The sequence below is a fragment of the Macaca mulatta genome, chromosome 20 (genome assembly GCF_049350105.2).
Source record: "Macaca mulatta isolate MMU2019108-1 chromosome 20, T2T-MMU8v2.0, whole genome shotgun sequence".
NCBI classification, from domain to species: domain Eukaryota; kingdom Metazoa; phylum Chordata; class Mammalia; order Primates; family Cercopithecidae; genus Macaca; species Macaca mulatta.
This window is the reverse complement of record NC_133425.1, coordinates 19,281,780-19,302,578: the sequence shown is the minus strand read 5'-3', so window position 1 is coordinate 19,302,578 and position 20,799 is coordinate 19,281,780. Positions and strand designations below refer to the sequence as shown.

The 20,799-nt window shown below is 45.0% G+C and overlaps 1 protein-coding gene across 19 annotated transcripts in view; it reads right to left on the bottom strand.

The window, feature by feature from the left end:
* Positions 1–12,046: 12,046 nt before the first annotated feature.
* Positions 12,047–20,799, bottom strand: part of SYT17 (synaptotagmin 17) — a 93,764-nt gene continuing 85,011 nt past the window's right edge. For all 19 annotated transcript variants that reach the window (XM_077986380.1, XM_077986385.1, XM_001082835.5 and 16 more), the window contains one exon: positions 12,047–13,465. In XM_077986380.1, the coding sequence (XP_077842506.1) occupies positions 13,269–13,465 (197 nt within the window). In that variant the 3' untranslated portion in view covers positions 12,047–13,268. The remainder of the gene's footprint in view (positions 13,466–20,799) is intronic.

Genomic DNA, 20,799 nt, shown 5'->3' with positions numbered 1-20,799 from the left:
CACAAGCCCTCATCCTGCAATTGGCTGACTTACATTGAAAGGTGAACTCAGTCCCTCAGAGTGTCTACTGTTAAGGTGAGGGTACTGATTGGGAAAGAATGGGCCCTGTGAGTTGGGAGGGATGTGTGGGAGGATTCTGGTGAGGCTGGAATACTGAACCCCTATTTTTTTTTTAAGAGACAGGGTCTTGGACGGGCATGGTGGTTCACGCCTATAATCCCAGCACTTTGGGAAGCTGAGGGGGGCGGATCACTGAAGGTCAGGAGTTTGAGACCAGCCTGGCCAACATGGTGACACCCCATCTCTACTAAAAAATGCAAAAATTCACCTGGCGTGGTGGCTCACGCCTGTAATCCCAGCACTTTGGGAGGCCGAGGAGGGTGGATCACGAGGTCAGGAGATTGAGACCATCCTGGCTAACACAGTGAAACCCCGTCTCTACTAAAAATACAAAAAATTAGCCAGGGGTGGTGGCCAGCACCTGTAATCCCAGCTACTTGGGAGGCTGAGTCAGGAGAATGACGTGAACTCAGGAGGCAGTGCTTGCAGTGCGCCGAGATCACACCACTGCACTCCAGCCTGGGTGACAGAGCCAGACTCCATCTCAAAAAAATATAAAATAAAATAAAATACAAAAATTAACCAAGCATGGTGGCCGGCACCTGTAATCTCAACTACTCGGGAGGCTGAGGCAGGAGAATTGCTTGAGCCTGGGAGGTGGAGGTTACAGTCAGCCAAGATGGCACCATTGCACTCCAGCCTGGGTGATCCAGCAAGACTCCATCTCAAAAAGAGAGACAGTGTCTTGCTCTGTTGCTCAGGCTGGAATGCAGCAGCACAATCGTAGCTTACTGCACTGAGCTCTTAAATTCTGATGAATCTTGTTTCCCAAGTGAAGAGGCCTCACTGTCTGCAGTGGTATAGGTCTTATACCACTTACAGGTCTTATAAGTTAATCCCCCTTGTCTAGGGGGATTAAACCCTGCATTGCTTGAGGAAACAGAAGTGGCCTCCTCCAAGGCAGTTGCCAGGCAAGACAATGCGGATTCTCCTCTGGATCTAGCTCCACCACCCCTTTTTACTTCTAGACCTATAACCTGTCTCTAATCCCAGCAGGCCCATAAAAGTGAGGCACAAAGTGTGACCCATGAGAATATATGCTACACACCAGAAGAACTACATGAGTTTTCTAATTTATACATGCAGAAATCTGGAGAACATGTGTGGGAAAGGATATTCAGGATGTGGGATAATGGTGGAAGGAACAGAAAGTTGGATCAGGCCTAATTTACTAACATAAGCTCACTAAGTAGAGAGTCTGCATTAGTGTTGCAGCTTGGGGAGTTAGAAAAGATGTTAATAGTTTGATTTCTTGACTGGTTGGCTGAAACATGGATCAAAAGATGGCCCACCATGATGGAGCTGGTGATGCCTGATCTCCCCTGGTTTAATGCAGGAAGAGATTTAAAGGTGAAGGGAGATTGGGATGATAGAGTAGATTTGTCACATAAAACCTACTCACTCACACTGGAGAGGACCAGAAAATATGCCTTTGACTAATGCTTGAGAAATGGATTTGTGAGGGGAACACTAGCATCCTTGAAGAGTTTTGTGATTGTTCCTCTCTGTAGGCCAGACCTTACAGTGGGAACCACAGTCACTCAACTGGAAAACTGAAATGCAATGGAAATAATTGATTCCGGGGTGGCAGAAGCCAAGTAGCAGCACTAACCATCAAAGGCAAGATGGGCGAGGTTACCATAATGGATCACAAAGGCAAAGCAACAACCAGAATAGTTGGCCTCCTGTTGACCTATGGCACTGGCTAATTAATCATCGTGTTCCTGTTGGCATTGGCTAATTAATCATAGTGATCCTAGAAGTGAAATAGATGGGAAGCCTACCACATTCTTTTATTTGTTTAATTATTTTTATTTTTAAAATTTTAATTTTTTTAGCTATTAAAAAAAATTTTTTTTAAGACACAGGATCTTGTTTTATCACCCAGGCTGGAGTGCAGTGGTACAACCACAGTTCACTGCAGCCTTGATCTCCTGGGCTCAAGTGAGCCTCCCTCCTCAGCCTCCCAAGTAGCTAGTATTACAGATGTGTGTCACCTTGTCTGGCCCTGGAAGTCTACTACATTCTTATTTGATCTATGTAAGCAGAAAACTTTCAAGTCAAGTGAACAAAAGTAATTTAAATCATAAAAACAGGGAATCATGGTCCCTCAATCACTTTCTAGACTTGAGTCAGCCTACAGACCCAGAACCCTTTGAAAGAAGGGGAGGCTGAGTTTCCCTGAGGAAGGACCTTGGAAACTACTGAAGATTTAAGCTGTTAATCTTTTCCCCATCCTTCTCCAGAGGGACCTGTGGCCTTTTACCATAGGTAACTGTGCACTGGGGAAAGGGAAATCATCAGAACTTTGGGGACTACAACACTGGCTCTAACTGACATTGATTCCAGGAAACCCAAAAAGGGCACTGTAGTCCTCCAGTCAAAGTAGGGGTTTTTGGAGGTGTGAAAGAAAATTAAAATCTAAGGACCCCAAACTCACTATGCCAAGGAGAAAAGCTAAGCTTGGGAACTGAGTAATGCAAAAACTGCCTTTCTTTTGTTCCTAACCAGATAGCTATAACTTCACATGCTTATTTTATCTTATGTAAAATGTAGATCTACTGAGTGTGAGATGAATACATAATTGACTTTTCCTCTCATTCATTCCTTTTCACATGTAAAATGTGGATTCACTGAGCACTGGTCAGAGCCTCACAAGAATGTGACCGCTCCCTTCACTGTGTATCTTCCCCCTCTTTTTTTCTTTCCTCCTTTCCCTCCTGCCCCTCTTTTCCCTTTAAATATTGAAGTCCTCAAAATTGTCTTGGGAAAAAAGCACAGGCTGTAGATTCTACTCTAACATGCATCTCTTTTTCCCAGGCACATCCTCAGCCTTAACAAAATAAACCTCTAAATTGATCGAGATCTGTCTCACACACTTTTTGGTTTACAGAGGTCAGGTAATTAGTGGGGCTTTAGCTCAGGTCCAACTTACAGTGGGTCCAGTGGGTCCTGGAACCCATCCCATGGTTATTAAACATTTCCTAGTTCCAGAATGCTTAACTGAAATAGACATACTTAGCACCTGGCAGAATCCCCACATGGACCCCTAACTTATGGAGAGAGGACTATTATGGAGAGAAAGTTCAAATGGAAGCCATTGAGCTGCCTTTATGTAGAAAAATAGTAAATCAAAAACAATATTGCATCCCTGGAGGGATTGCAGAGATTAGTGCCATCATCAAGGGCTTGAAAGACACAGGAGTGGTGATTCTCCATTCGGTGTTCAGTATGGATGGAGAACACATCTCCATTCAACTCTCTTATTTGGCTGGTGCAGAAGACAGATGGATCTTGGAGAATAACAGTAGATTATCATAAGCTTAACCAACTGGTGACTCCAATTGCAGCTGCTGTACCAGATGTGGCCTCATTGCTTGAGCAAATTAATACATCTCCTGATACCTAGTATGCAACTATTGACCTGGCGAATGCATTTTTTAGGATCCACCGTAGTTTGCTTTCAGCTGACAAGGCCAGCAATATACCTTTCCTGTCCTACCTCAGGGATACATCAGTTCTCCAGCCCTATATCATAATTTTGTTTGCAGGGATTTTGACTGCCTTTCCCTTTTACAAAGTGTCACATCAGTCCATTACATTGGTGACATTGTGCTAATTGGACATAGTGAGAAGTAGCGACCACTCTGAACTTATTGGTAAGACATTAGTGGGTGGAATATAAATTCAACTAAAATCCAGAGACCTTCTACATCAGTGAAATTTCTAGGATTCCTGTGGTAAGGGGCCTGTTGAGATACTCCTTCTAAGGTGAAGGATAAGTTGTTGCATTTGGCCCTTCCTACAACCAAGAAATAGACATGATGCCTTGTGGGTGTATTTGGATTTTGGAGGCAACACATTCCTCATTTGGGTGTGTTACTCTCGCCCATTCACTGAGTGACCCAAAAAGTCGTTGGTTCTAAGTGGGGCCCCAAACAGGAAAATGCTTGGTAATGGGTCCAGACTGCTATTAAAGCTGCTCTCCCACTTGGGTCTTATGATCCAGCAGATCTAATGGTGCCTAAGGTGTCAGTGGCAGATGGGGATGCTGTTTGGAGTTTAGAGCAAGGCCCTGCATTATCCACAGATAACTCCTCTCCTGTTGAGAGATGGCTCTTGGCCTGATACTTGGCCTTAGTAGAAACTGAACTCTTGACTATGGGTCACCAAGCTCTCATGCCACTTGAGCTGCCCATCATGAATTAGGTGTTATCTGATCCACCAAGACATAAAGTTGGACATGCACAGCAACACTCCCTCATCAAATGGAAGTGGTGTATATGTGATCAGGCCTGAGCAGGTCCTGAAGGCACAAGTATGTTACAAGAAGAAGTGGACCAGATGCCCAGATCCCCACTCCTGCTACACTATCTTCTCTCTCACAGCTTGCACCTTTGGGCTCATGGGGAGTACCCTATGATCAGATGACAAGAAAAGAGAAGATTGGGGTCTGGTTTACAGATGTTTCTGCATAATAGGCAGGCATCACCCAGAAGTGGGCAGCGGCAGCAGTACAGTCACTTTCTGGGACATTTCCAATGGATAATGGTGAAGGGAAATCTCAACTGGCACAACCTTGGGCAGTGCACCTGGTTGTGCACTTTACTTGGAAGGAGAAGTGGCCAGACATGTGATTATATATTGATTCATGGGCTATAGCCAATGATTTGACTGAATAGTCAGGAACTTGGAAGGAACGTGATTGGAAGATTGGTAACAAAGAAATCTGGGGATGAGGTATATGAATAGACCTCTCCGAGTGTGCAAAAAATGTGAGTATTTGTGTCCCAGGCGAATACTCACCAAAGGGTGGCCTCTGCAGAGGAGGATTTTAATAATCACGTGAATAGGATGACCTGTTCTATGAATACCAGGCAGCCTCTTTCCCCAGCCACCCCGTCGTTGCCCAGTGGGATCATGAACAAAGTGGCCATGGTGGCAGGGACGGAGGTTATGCATGGACTCAGCAACATTGACTCCCACTCATCAATGTGGCCTGGCTACAGTGGCCACTGCTGAGTCCTCAATCAGCCAGCAGCAGAACCCAGCACTGAGCACCCAATATGGCATAATTCCTTGGGGTGATCAGCTAACTACCTGGTGGCAGTTTGATTATATTGGACCACTTCCATCATCGAAGAGGCAGCATTTTGTCCTTGTTGGAATAGACACTGACTCTGAATATGGATTTGCCTTCCCTCCACGCAATGCTTCTGACAAAACTACAATGTGTGGACTTACAGAATGCTTTGTCCACCATCATGATATTCCACACAACATTGCTTCTGACCAAGGAACTCATTTTGCAGCCAAAGAAGTGTGGCAGCGGGCTCATGCTCATGGAATTCACTGATCTTACCATGTTCTCTACCATCCTGAAGCAGCTGGCTTGATGGAACAGTGGAATGGTCTTTTGAAATCACAGCCAGCTAGTTAACAATACTTTATAGGGGTGGGGCAAGGTTCTCCAGAAGGCTGTATATGCTGTGAATCAGATATGGTATTTTTTCTCTGATAGCTAGTACTCACGGGTCCAGGAATCAAGGAGTGAGCATAAGAGCAGCTCCACTCACCATTACTCCTAGTGATCCACTAGCAATTTTTTCTTTTCTTTTCTTTTTTTTTTTTTTTTTTTTTTTGCTTCCTGTTCCACGACATTATGTTCTGCTGCCCTAGAGGTCTTAGTTCCGGAGGGAGGAATGCTTCTACCAGGAGACACAATAGTGATTCTATTGACCTGAAAGTTAAGACTGCCACCTGGCCACTTTGGGCTGCTCATGCTCTGAGTCTACAGGCTGAGAAGGGAGTTATGGTGTTGGGTAGGGTGATTCATCTGGACTACTAAGGGGAAACTGTATACTACTCTACAATGGAGAAACGGAACAATATGTCCAGAATACAGGAGATCCCATAGGATGTCTTGTAGTATTACCATGCCTTGTAATTAAGGACGATGGGAAACTACAATAACCCAGTCTAGGCAGAAGTATGAATGGCCCAAACCCTTCAGAAATGAAAGTTTGGGTCACCTTGCTTCATAACAAACCAAGAGCAGGCTGACACAGTGGCTCACACTTATAACCCAGCACTTTGGGAGGCCGAGGTGGAAGGATCGCTTGAGCCCAGGAGTTCAAGACCAGCCTGGGCAACACAGGGAGACCCTGTCTCTATAAAAACAAAACAAAAACAAAAACGAAAAAATCTTGACCAGCTGAGGTGTTTGCTGAAAGCAAAGGGAATACAGAATGGGTAGTAGAAGGTAGTTATGAACATCAGCTATGACCTGCACCAGTTACAGAAATGAGGATTATAATTATAGGAGCATTTCCTCCCTACTTGGTTAAGAAACCATTATATATACAGGGCATCTCTCAATCCCTTGTGCATATGTACACATATATTAAGCAAATATCTTCATTTTCTCTTCTGTCTAATTCTTTTATCATGTAACATAAGATTTATCTACTTTATTTTTATTTATTTATTTTTGAGACAGAGTCTCACTGTGTTCCCAGGCTGGAGCGCAATGGTACCATCTCAGCTCATTGCAACCTCCGCCTCCCGGGTTCAAGCAATTCTCCTGCCTCAGCCTCCCGAGTAGCTGGGACTACAGGCATGCACCACCACGCCCGGCTAATTTTTGTAGCTTTTAGTATAAGAGACGGGGCTTTGCTATGTTGGCCAGGCTGGTCTCGAACTCCCGGCCTCAATTGATCAGCCCACCTCAGCCTCCCAAAGTGCTAGGATCACAGGTGTGAGCCACCCTGCCCAGCCAGATTTATCAACTTTATATCAGCATTTAAGCATTGTCAATTTTACATCCTAGTATTTCAGTTATGGAATATTGGGAGAAGAGTAAACATCACTCAAGAACTTTACCTCCTCTTCTGGGGATGGGATTCGCGCATTTTTGGTTGTACTTTGGATAGCTGTATCATGTTAGGTGGAAGCATGACTCTGTAATTGTCTTTATTTGGAGATTAAGTATGGTTTAAGGAGACATGCGGGGGTGCCAGGTTGACAAGGGATAGGCTTGTGATGGTTAATTTTAGGTGTCAGCTTGACTGGGTTGAGGGATCCCTACACAGGTGGGGAAGCACTGTTTCTGGGTATGTCTTGGGGATCGTTTACAGAGAACACTGACGTGTGAGTCAGTGGGCCGAGAGAGGGAGATGCCCTCAGCGTGGTGGGCGCCATCCGATTGACCGGTGGTCTGGCTGGAACAAAGAGGAAGAAGGAGGATCGGCCCTTTCTGATCTCTCTCTCCCTTCCAGAGTGGGACACTTTTCCTCTTTTTGCCTTTAAAAGGACATCAGACTCCAGGTTCTTTGGTTTTCGGACTCTGGGACTTGCACCAGCATCCTCCAGGGGCCCCTTGGGTCTAACTGGGGGCTGCACTGTTGGCTTCCCTGGTTATGAGGCTTTGGACTGGGATTGAGCCACGCTCCTAGCTTCTCCGGTTCTCCAGCTTGCAGTTGGCCTATCCTGAGATTTCTCTGCCTCTCTGATGATGTGAGCCAATTCCCCCTAATTAAATCCCCTTCCATATTTCCTACTGGTACTGTCTCTCTGAGAGCCCTGACTAATACAGTTAGATAGTAAAATAATGATCCAAAGGACCGCTGCTGCCAACCTATAGGGCATTGCCATCCAGTCTTTTTTCTATGCGTAAATTTTCGGTTTTTACAAATCATTCCAGAGTTATTTTTAAATGGTATTTTTGATCATAAAAAGGGCAGATATCCCACTGCCAGTGGATGACAGTCCACCTGGAAAGGAAAGGAAAGGAAAGGAGAGGAGAGGAGAGGAGAGGAGAGGAGAGGAGAGGAGAGGAGAGGAGAGGAGAGGAGAGGAGAGGAGAGGAGAGGAGAGGAAGGGGAGGGGAGGGGAGGGGAGGGGAGGGGAGGGGAGGGGAGGGAAGGGGAATTTTCTTGCAGTGATTCCCAGCTTTCTAGGAGTGAAATATCAGTGCCCAGGAAATAGCTACTCCCAGCACCCTGGGACCCATCCTATGTGAGCAGAGCTGGGCAGGGGTCATTAGCTTCTACCAAGTCCAAGGTGTGGGCTGGAATCCTGGGGTGCCCTGGAGTCAGCCATGAGCTCGGAGTCACTGCCAAGGAGGGAGGGGGGATGTTGCCTCACCCAAGAAGATGAGCGGACTCTTGGATGGTCCTGGGAAAGTCGAAGTGAGTTTAAAAATCTCCAATCCAGCTTTTTTTCTTTGAACTCAAGTTCCCATTCCAAAGAGGGTGTTTAAGTGGCCTGTGTATCTCTTTTCCCACTTCCTACCTGAAGAGGAGGAGGAAGCCAATAAAAACGATTGGGCAGCCCACAACAGGGCACCTTGGGCGCAGGTTTCTACAGAAACTCAGTCCTTCCTTCACCTTTCAACATATCCGTCTCATCTCCTGATGAGCTCTATTCCTGGAGATGTGAAAGGCTCTGATCTGTCCACCACTGTTACCTCTGATCATCCAGCAAACACTGCCTGATGTGTGCTAGCAATCATCACCATCGTGCAGTGTGCCAAGGGTTATGGTAAAACTTTGCAGGCAGAAAACAAAAAACAAAACAAAAACAACTAAACAAACAAATCCTCTGCAGGCATTTTCCCAGCTAACCAACCCTAAGGGGTAACAACTGTCACCCTATTTCCGGATATGGTGGTGCATGCCTGTGGTTCCGGCTACTTGGGGAGCTGAGGCAGGAGGATCGATTGAGCCCAGGAGTTCGAGACCAGATTGGGAACATAGTGAGATCCTGTCTCAAAATAAGACCAAAAAACCAGAATTGTCATCCTATTTTTAGATGACACAGCCCAGCGGAGTGTTTAGCTTACACTGACTCTGACTTAGTTTGCTAGGGCTGCCTTAATAAAGTGCCACAGACTGGGACTTAAACAACAGAAATTCATTGTCTCACAGTTCCGGAAGCTAGAAGTCTGAGATTGAGGTGTCAACAGGGTGGGTTCCTTCTGAGGGCTGTGAGGGAAGATTTGTTCCAGTCCTCTCTCCTTGGCTTGTAGATGGCTTTCTTCTCCCTGTCTCTTCACATCTTCTTCCCTCTGTGTCTGTCTCTGCATTCAAATTTCCTCTTGTTTTTTCTTTCTTTTTTTGAGACAGAGTCTCACTCTGTTACCCAGGCTGTCACAATCTCAGCTTACCACAACCTTCGCCTCCTGGGTTCATGCGATTCTCCTGCCTCAGCCTCCCAAGTAGCTGAGATTACAAACATGTGCCACCATGCCTGGCTAATTTTTTGTATTTTTAGTGGAGGCGGGGTTTCACCATGTTGGCCAGGCTGGTCTCGAACTCCTGACCTCAAGTGATCTTCCTGCCCCGGCCTCCCAAAGTGCTGGGATTACAGGCATGAGCCACCACGCCTGGCCAAATTTCCTCTTCTTATAAGGACTCCAGTCATATCAGATGAGGGCTCACCTCATGACCTCACTTCAACCTGATCACCTCTGTAAAGACCCTCTCTCCAAATAAGGCCACATTCTAAGGTTAGGAATCCAGCAAATCATCAACCCGTAACAGGGTAGGCAGCTGGCCCTGGGCTGGCTTTTTATCTCTATTGCAGTTACTTGACACTTAAACTTACTAAATCTTGAATTCCAGCTGGGCACAGTGGCTCATGCCTGTAATTTCAGCACTTATGGGAGGCCGAGGCAGAAGGATCACTTGAGCCCAGGAATTCAAGGCCAGCCTGTACAACATAATGAGAGCTCATCTCTACAAAAAATTAAGAAGTTAGCCAGGTCTATGATCCCAGCTACGGGGGGAGCTGAGGTGGGAGGATTGCGCCCGGTGCTGTGAGCCGTGATCCCACCACTGCACTCCAACCTGGGAGATGGAGCAAGTCCTTGCCTCAGAAACAAAACAAAATGAAAAAATTCTTGGCCTCCCCATTTGTAAAAGGAGATTAACATCTCTTTTACACCCCTGAAGGTTGCTGCATGAGGCTTAAATGTGATGTTTGGCACCTCGAGTGGTGCTAGTCGGCCCTCTTGTTATTACTAATGAAGGTGGCAAATGCTGGGGATGCCCTGCCTCATATCCCTCAGTCCACCTGGCTCCCCTGTGGCTGTAGAGAGCTGTGTTGTGCACATACACAGCTGACCTCATCAAGCACATGTGCCTCTTCCTCTGCCGAGAGATTTCTCTGATGTTACGGGAGCTTATACAGACCACGCTGGACAATCCTGAAGTGCCAACATGTAATGCTTTCAGGGCAGCCTTTAAGCCATGAGGAGGGACAAGGGCCAGTAATTAAATACTCCAGCTTCTGCATAATGATCATTCTTTAGTGTTTTCTACAGGGGTCCTCAGCATGACTGAGCTCACAGTACTAATTCATGAAGCCTTTTGCTTTTCTCCTTTCCCTTATTCTTCACTTACGCTTGCTGGGGTGGTCTGCACCCAAGTCCTCATGTCAAGGTCTGTTTTTGAGGCACCCTAGGACAACGAGGAAATTGAGGCTCAGAAGACTTACATGGTTTGTGCCCCAGTACACAGTTAAGGAGTGGTGGGTCTGGGATTTGAACTATGGTTTCTCGGGCCCAGAGCTCTTGGGCCTCATCACCAATGACTCCACCTCTAGTTCTAAATGCTTATTATGTACCTATATTCACTCATTTTGTTTGTTCTTTTATGCTTTTATCTTCTTCTGTAAACCACAGTAATGAAGCCATTTCATAGAGAAGGAAAACACTTCTCCTTTTCTTTTCTGAAAACTTAACTGATATCGTTTGGATGTTTCTTCCCCTCCAATCTCATGTTGAAACGTGATCTCCAATGTTGGAGGTGGGGCCTGGTGGGAGGTATTTGGGTAATGGGGGTGGATCCCTCATGAATGGCTTGGTGACGAGTGAGTTCTCACTCTATTAGAGCTGGTTGTTTAAATGAGCCTGGCACCTCCTCCTCTTTCACTCTCACTTCCTCTCTTGCCAAGTGACACACCTGTTCGCCCTTTGCCCTCTACCATGATTGTAAGCTTCCTGAGGCCTCAACAGAAGCCAAGTCAAAACAATACCAGCACAGATACCAGCACTGTGCTTCCTGTATAGCCTGCAGAACCATGAGCCAAATAAATCTCTTTATAAGTTACCTAGTCTCAGGTACTCCTTTACAGCAATGCAAAACGGATGAACACATCAACCTAACCTAGCCTTCCTGCTTCTCCCCCTTGACCGCCACAACACTTCCACTCCAGAATGGGAGACACCATGAGGTTCTCTCTGCAATACCCAATGTAGCCCGAGGGGTGAAGCCATTTTGGCCCTTGGAGCAGTTACCTGAGTCAAGCCCTTAGCAGGGCCTGCCCAATAAAAAGCTAAATAAACCGTGAATCTTGCCCTGAGGATGTGAAAAGTTTTATAGAGAAGAGCAAAGCTGGAATAATTGGCATTAGTACACTGCTCAAGTCAAACAGATGTATTGCAAATACTCAACATTCTTGATCCTCAAAATCTATAAGTATAATAAATATCGTTGTTTTGAGGCTGGGTGTGGTGGCTCATGCCTGTAATTCCAGCACTTTTGGAGGCTGAGGTAGGCGGGTCACTTGAGGCCAGGAGTTCAGTTCCAGCTTGGCCAACGTGGTGAAACCCTGTCTCTACTAAAAATACAAAAATTAGCCAGGCATGGTGGTGCACACCTGTAATCCCAGTCACTCGACAGGCTGAGGCAGGAGAATTGCTTGAATGCAGGAGGCAGAGGTTGCAGTGAGCAGAGCCTGCACCAGTGAGCAGAGACTGCACCACTGCACTCTGGCCTGGACAACAGCGTGAGATTTTGTCTCAAAAAAAAAAAAAAAATTCATTGTTTTGACTTGTTCAGTATGGTTTGTTACACAGCAGTACTAGCTGCAATGCCCTCCCACCTTCTATGTCCTGCGTTCATGAAGAAAAAGATAACTCGAATGCATGGCACAAATAAATAATCTTTAATTTCAATAAATAGCTCCCCGTCACACCAGCCATTATGCTGTGGAAAAAGATACAGAAGCATCCAACAGAGAGAGAGGAAAGAGAGAGAGAGAGAAGACCTATTCTAACTACACTAATTCCTTAGCACGAGAGACATGACATTGGTTCACAGACAAACACAGAAGTATCCTCAGAGTATGACTAAGGAAGAAGATCATCATGGATGGGGTGTGATAGCCATTTTAATCCATGTATCAGGTCCTTTGTATGTCTTTTGTGGGTCACAATCACCATGATTCGGTCAAAAAATGTTACTTTTGCTCTATCATATCCTATTTACTTGACACACACATTACTGTTATCCAAGGTGGGGTCTCTGACAGACAGGAGGACACTGGTTGGACTCTCACTGGACACGAGAGACAGAGAGAAGGCAGTGCTCAGGGCTGAGGTCCCAGCCCATCGCCATGCTCTCCAAGAGGACACATAGGCACACACGTGTTCGCCTGTGAGGGCACATGCACGAAGACATACACATATATACCCACAGGCAGTTTCCTGGGATGAGCTAACACAAGGACAATTCCATTAAGCCAGGAGGGGCTTCTGACACTGGAATAGTTTTGGTTGCCATTTGGCTTCTCCAAATGGTCCATAATCTAGTTATCACATTTACTAAGGAGAAGACAAAGATACTTACACCTTTAGAGAAAAGTATCAGGTTTGAAGAACCCCAGGGAACAGCAGTCTGTTCAGAAGTTACCCAGTGGGCGTGTGTTTTGGGAGTGGGGAGTGGTCAGGTCTCCCACACACTGGCCAAACTCTTGGTAAATAATACAGTCTTGATGGAGGTTGGCACCCTTTGGGAGGTCCTTTCTCTGGCCTGAGGGTTGAAAGTGCATTTTGGGGCAGGAGTATTGACAAGAACAGGCAGTGCCAATAAGTCCGACGGCAGAGCCCACTGAGCTTGTGATCTACTACGGATGGGGCTTCTGGAAAGTTCCCAGGCCTCACTGACTGAGGGCGGCTATTTTGTGACCAATAGTCTGCTTCCTCTCAGTTCTGAGAGGACTTGGGGAGTCTGTGTGTCTGTGTGTGTGGACGTGTGTAGACATGTTGTGAGTGTGTATGCAGGTGTGGATGTAATAGTATGTGACACATTTTTTTCCGTCTTTTTTTTTTTTTAAACGAATGAAAGCTGCCTTCCCTGCAGCCCTCAGGTCACCTCCAGGGAGGCAGGAGACACGCGGTCACACTCAGCTCGAGACCTCAGGCTGTGCCACTGCTCCACGGCCGTGCGGTGCGTGTTGAGCATGCGCCTCCAGTGGTTGGACTCAGAGGGACCTGAAGAGTACTGGCCAATGACGATCCTCCCGATGAAGTCATTGCTGCTCTTCATGTTGTGGCCGAAAACTAGGGAGTCAGAGGGTCGAGGGCAGGAGGGAGGCAAGAGGAAGGAGGGGAACAGAACAGAAAGGCAGAGAGAAGACAGAGGCCATTAATCTACACATTCGTCAAGTGCAAACATGGCGGTCATCATTTAGGGCACGTTGTCTTTTTCCTTTCCTCGGTGAGAACTCCAACTCCCTCATCTCATCCTCCTGCGAGTCTCTGCAACAGCTGCACCTGGCTTCCTGCCATCCCATGCCAGCCAGAGTCTTACCTCTCAGCCTTGGCATTGGCTGTTCCTTCTGCCAGATAGCTGCACCGCCTGCAATATGCAGCCTTAAACGTATATACCACAGCATCACCACACTGCATATAGAGCTCTGTAAGTGGATAGTTCTAGTGGAACAGTGAGCCTGTCAATGTAGTCCAGTTGAGCGATTAAACAAGGGTTTCTCAATCACGGAACTGTTGACATTATGGGCGGGATAATCCTTTGCTGTAACTGTCCTGTGCATTGTAGGATGTTTAGCAGCATCCCTGGTACCTACCTACTAGATGCTGATAGCAGCTCTCTTTACAGCTGTGACAACCCAAAATGTCTTCAGACATAGCCAAATGTCCCCTGGGGAGGCCAGTGCATCCCAAATGGGAACCACTAGGTTAAGCCATGGTCCATGGGGCCAAATATCCTGGGCTCGAATCCTGGCTCTGTCATTTGACCAAGCTCTGGGACTCTGAGGCAGGCGAAGTAACCTCTCTGAGCCTCAGTTTCTTTGTCAGTTAAGCAGGAATTTTAGTAGTGCTTCTCTCATAGGTCAATGTGCAATTTCTATGGAATATGTGTAAAGCTCTCAGCACACAGTGCCAAGCAAGTGGTAAGAGCTCAACAAATGTTACACTGCTATTTCGATCCTAAATTTCTGTCTGTTGACCTTTTATAAAAGAGACCTCATGTCTCCTCTGTTCCATTAAATGGTGGAAGTTTGCTGAGAGTAATGGCTATGGCAATTTCTTCCACCCCTTGTTGTGCTGCATGTCTCTTTGAAAGGCTTCTCTGTTAATCCCAGCTTAAGCTTAATTTGTGTCTTTCAAGCCTAATGAGATGGTTAACTTGATTTAGCTTCCCGGCCAAGTTCCGCCTAATTCTGTATCTGTGTGTGGGTAGTCCAGGCATGCCATCTCACTAATGGGAAAGCAGGCTACGCCTGTGTTATAAAGGAAGGGCTACAGAATGGGGAATATCACAGATTCACCCAGCGTGAGCCGAGCAAAGGCGGGCTAGATCCCAGGAGGGATGCCGAATATCATATAAACCAACTAAAATATGCATCCAAAAACAGAGCTTGAATGCTAACAAGTCTCTGTTCTCCCCTGTGGATTTCACACCACAAATTCCAAATGGTGAAAATGAGGGAGAAAAAGAAAAATGGAAAAATAAAAACAAAAACTCCATCCATCGTCCAAAAGCCAAAAAGACTTAGGGAAAACCAGGCTACGTGAAATACTATGTCATCTTCATCAAGAGGGATGGGTACCTGTCAGCTCTGTGGAGAAAAAATGGACCGTGTATACTTTTTGTACATTTGGTAACATGTTCAGTATGCATAGGTGGACCTCATTTACATGCAAATTACTTATAAAAAGAAATAATAGGAATGGAAGCTTTGCTTAATAAATGAAATTGCTAAGGAGCTCTCGGCCTTTGAAAAAAAAAATGAATAGATAACACTCAAGGCTTTTTGGAATGACACTCAGTGGCCAGTGTAAGGTTTGATCTCACCAAACGAGGACAAGTTACCAAAGTCCCCTTCCCTGCGAGCCTCAAATCTAAAATCAGATACTATCATGAGGCCACTTTAGGTCCCATTTGGTTTTCTTCTTTGGGGGCAAAATGTTCTATCTTCTTCTTCCTCTCCAAAGTTCAAGACAATGCAGAAACTTCCCTTGTAAATGGGTATGGGTTCTACTTCTTTGTGAAAGGGATTTAAGAGAGGAAATTCTGACTGGGCATGGTGGCTCCCATCTGTAATCCCAGCACTTTGGGAGGCTGAGGCAGGTGGATCGCTTGAGCCCAGGAGTCTGAGACTAGTCTGGGCAACATGGAGAAACCCCACCTTTACTAAAAAATACAAAAAAAATCAGCCAGATGTAGTGGTGCGTGCCTGTAGTCCCAGCTACTCGGGAGGCTGAGGTGGGAGGATCACCTGAACCTGGGGAAGTCAAGGCTGCAGTGATGGTGCCACTGCCTTGGATCTAGCCTGGGTAGCAAAGTGACCTTGCTTGTCTCAAAAAAAAAAAAAAAAAAAAGGGAAACTCAGTCTCAAGTCCTCTCATGTGCTGCTGGTGGAAAAGCAAGTTGGATCAAATTTTGGGGTGGTTCACAACATCTGTTCAAAATAAATACATCATAATTCATGACTCAGTATTTCACTTCTAGGAATTGATCCCATAGAATTTTCTGCACAACTGGACAAAAATATACATACAAGGATATTTTATATAGCAGGAGTAGGCAAACTAGAGCCTCCAAGTCAAATGTAGACTACTACCTGTTTTTGTAAATAAAGTTTTATTGGGACACAGTCAAACCCATTTGTTTACATAATGCTGCTTTTGTGCAAAAAGGGCAGAGTTGATGTCTTAGTCCATTCAGGCCGCTGTAACAAAATGCCATAAACTGGGTGGCTTATAAACAACAAAAACTTATTGCTCACAGTTCTGGAGGCTGGGAAGTTCAAGATCAAGACACTAGCAAATTCGGTGTCTGGTGAGAAGCTGCTTCCTCATAGGTGGTATCTTCTCACTGAGTCCCCACATGGCGGAAGGGACAGACTAGTTCTCTGGGGCATCTTTTACAAGGGCACTAATCCCAATTATGAGGGCTCCAACCTTCATGACCTAATCATCTCCCAAAGGTCCCACCTCCTAATGTCATCACTTTGTGGGTTAGGATTTCAACATATAAATTTGGCAGGGTGGGGGACAACTATTCAGACTGACCACAGCAGCTGAATAATTTGGAGGCCATGTGGCCCTCAAAGCCTCACATATCTGCTATCTGTCCGGTTCATCCATGTTGTAGTGTTACTTTTTACGGCCAGCTAACATTCTGTTGTATGGATATGCCATGTTTTGCTTATCTATTCATCAGATGATGAATATTTGGGTTGTTTCCACCTTTTGACTATTATTATGGATAATGCTACTGTAAACATTTATGAACAAGTTTTTTTTTCTTTTCTTTTTATTTTTGAGTGGGAATTTCACTCTTGTCACCCAGGCTGGGGTGCAGTGGCACGATCTTGGCTCACTGCAACCTCTGCCTCCTGGGTTCAAGTGATTCTCCTGCCTCAGACTCCCAAGTAGCTGGGATTACAGGCGTCCATCACCACACCCAGCTAATTTTTGTATTTTTTGGAAGAGATGGGGTTTTGCCACATTGACCAGCCTGGTCTCGAACTCCTGTCCTCAGGTGATCCGCCCACCTCAACCTTCCAAAATGCTGGGATTACAGGCATGAGTCACCATGGCTGGCCTATGTACCAAGTTTTTAAAGTCATACATTATGATCCATTTATATGAAATGTTCAGAATAGGCAGATCTTTAGAGACAGAAATTACCATTAGTGGTTATCAAGGATAGAGGAAAGAGGGAATGGGGAGTGATAGCTAATTGGCACAGAGCTCCTTTTGTGGGTGATAAAAATGTTCTGGAATTAGATAGTGGTGTTGCTTGCACAACCTTGAAAATATACTAAAAAGCACTGAATCATATACACCAAAAGGGTGAGTTTTAAGTTATGTGAATTTTATGTCAATTAAAAAAAAAACTGCTCCTTATAGAAAAGTTTGCTGACCCCTGCACCAGGGCATTGTTTATAAGAAAGAAAAACTGGAAATGACAAGACTGTCCCTGAGGGAGTGTAGCTGGAGCTAGTGGTGCCCTGCCTACCCCTCAGCCCACCTTGGAGGCTGCTCATGTTTTCTGTGCATAGTGTCCTACCTCAAGCACCTGCAGCTTCCTGCCTGAGCCACGTCAGCTTGTCTATGCTAACTGTGATTTATGGTGAGGACCTTGGGCCACTCAACATTAGCTTGACCTCTGCAGGAGCTGGAGACTAGGCTCAGCTACCCAGATAGTCAGCCATGACTATATGACCGACCTCCTCTAACTATGCTGGAAACCAACGCTCGGGTGACCTTCTTTGGGTGGCAATACCCTGCGTCTGTTGTCACACATCCTTGCAAGGAGAATCAGGCACTGCTCATATAACTCCAGTTGAGGAGAACAACTGGAAGTTTGCACCTGTCTCTCTTGGACTCTTTCCTGTGACAAAGAGGACTCTTTCCCCTTTCTTAGTCTGCTGGGCTGCTATAACAAATTACCATAAACAGGGAGACTTATAAACAACAGGAATTGATTTCCTAATGGTTCCAGAAGCTAGGAAGTCCAAGATCAAGGTACCAGCAGATTCGGTGTCTAGTGAGGGCTTGCTCTCCTTCATAGGTGGTGCCTTCTCATGCAATAGAAGCAGCAAGGCAGTTCTCTTGAGTTTCTCTTATAAGGGCACCAACCACATTCATGAGGGCAGAGCCTTCATGGTCTAATCACCTCCGACATGGGGATTAGGATCCAACATAAGACTTTGGGGGGAACAACATTCAGACCATAGCAGCAATCTTTCACTTTGCTGATTTTAATCTGTATGCTCTTTCTGTAATAAACTGTAACCATGAGAATGGTTGCAAGTTCTGTGGTGAATCACTGAACCTGAGGGTGATTTTGAAGACCCCCATACTGCAGATATCCACTCGTCAAACGTCCTTGATTCGTTTTCCTCCTTTTCCTGTCTCATTTGCCATTCCCTTATTCAAGCTTCCTGAGGTCACCTCCTAGTAGCCTACTTGAGATCAAGTCATTAAGTTTGTCTTTGGGAGTTACCTAGAATAAGACTGGAGGAAACAAATTAAGTAACTTCTGAAGTAATAATACCACGGAAATCCCTGTTGCCATTAAAAATGAGACAGACTTATCTATATGAAATGGAAAAATCTCCAAGACATATTGCTAGGAGACAAAAGCACATTACAAAATAGTATATGTAAGCACAATCTTTTTGTTAAAAAGAATGTCAATATATGTAAAGAAAACAATATCTGGATGTTCACCACACTGTTCAGAGTGGCTCTCTCTGGGAAGGGGGAAACAGAGGAAAATTTCCACTTTCTGTATCATATAAGTATGTACAGTTTGAACTTCTTACAGCAAGTACATATTAGTTTGGAAAGAAAGCAAAGGAAAAATAAGTCACCATTGGAGAATCCACATCTAAGTCGCCAGAAGGGACGAAAACTAAAAGGAAGTCTAATATCCTACGCTCCTCATCCCAATTTGTAGAGTAACTTGGCTGGTGAATCACTTGGCCCTTGAAAGATGGGAGCGCTTGAGTGATTCAGCCTTTCTGATGGGAGGCAGTTTCTGCCATGGCCACCTGAGTTAATTAGCAGGCACTGGAACTTGCAAATCACTTGGTAAAGTTATGGCAATCTTAACAGTCTTAAAAAAATTAAATGCAAATTATAATAAAGTGAAGCTGAAGATAACTCATGACTTCTATTAGAAAAGTTGCCTGGGAGAATATCACGATTGCCATCACTGTAAATTCTAAGAAGTGTGTTGGAGAAAATAGAGAATTAAAACTAGACATGTCAGGGGCCAGGTGCAGTGGCTCACACCTGTAATTCCAGCACTTTGGAAGGTCAAGGTGGGAGGATCGCTTGAACCCAAGAGTTTGAGACCAGCTTGGGCAACATAGCAAGACCCTGTTTCTACAGATTTCTTTTTTAAAGACTAAACATGTAGAATCCAGAAAGGGGCGTAGGGACAGTGGGTCAGATAACCCAGCCCTCTGCATGTTATAGGTAAGGAAACAAAGTCACATAGCTAATTGGTGATAAAATTTGCAGTATTTAATAACCTATGAATGAAACCAATTCCTTATAACCACATTCCTAAATTCGTTCTCTTTAGAAACATCCATAACTAAAAATTTTGTTGTAAAGTACTGCCACCAAATATTCCTACTGATGGTTATGGGGGACTCCTTTTAATGTAGTCACTAATGTATTTCTGGATATTGTAAGCCAAAAATACAATTCTAAGCCCCCTAACCATCTGAATGGACCTCTCCTCTTGGCCAAGGGCATTCCAAAGGTGACCTGAAAAGGTAGTTCAGGCTGTGATGGGAAGGGGAAGTCAGACATGCCACCATTAACATCAAGACAGATCTTAAGACTGATAGAACTAATTCTTTTTTTTTCTTTTCTTTTTTTTATTTTTTGAGACAAGGTCTCACTCTGTTACCCAGGTGCGGCGGCATGATCTCAGGTCACTGCAACCTCTGCCTCCCAGGCTCAAGTGATCCTTCTACCTCAGCTTCCCAAGTAACTGGGACCACAGGTGCACACCACTATGCCTGGATTTTTTTTTTTTTTTTTTTTTTTTGGTACTTTCGGTAGAGATGGGGTTTCACCATGTTGCTCAGGCTGGTCTCTAACTCCTGAGCTCAAGTGATCTTCCCGCCTTGGCCTCTCAAAGTGCGGGGATTACAGATGTGAGCCATTGTGCCCAACCAGAAAAGACTCTTTAAGTCTGATAAGAAACATTTACAATCTATTCTCTCTGAAGCCTGCTACCTAGAGGTTTTATCTGCATGATAAAATCTGAGTGTCTACAACCCTTTATTGTAATTTAGACATTGATTTCAGGTCTTTAGATAATAACCAATTGCCAGTCTTTGAATCCACCTAAGACCTGGAAGTCACCCCACACGCTCCCCAGTCCCTGCTTCCAGCTGTCCCATCTTTCTGGACTGAACCAACGTACCTCTTATGTATTGATTGATGTCTTATGTCTCCCTAAAATGTACAAAACCAAGCTGTAGCCTGACCACCTTGGACACATGTTCTCAGGACCTCCTGAGGCTGTTTCATGCACAGGTCCTTAGCCTTGGCAAGTATCTTGCGACTTGTCTCAGATACTTTTTGGTTTACAAAACGTACACATTCTAAGTGTACCCTAGTCATCTGGAAGCAATTTCTCAACAACCTGTACAATCTGGAGTGTGGCAAAAAAAAAAAAAAAAAAAAAAAGCCATCAAAACAGTCAGAATTGATGTCACAAGTCTATGCACAAAATCCATGAAGGGGGGCTTTCTCCAAGAACCTATTTAATGCTCATGGATTTAGACATAATTCATATTAACTCAGTCATCTGGTTTTCCCATCTGGAGTAACTTAATATAGTGGATTGTGAGTACCAGATAGACACAAGAACTCAAAAAACTACAATAGAATGA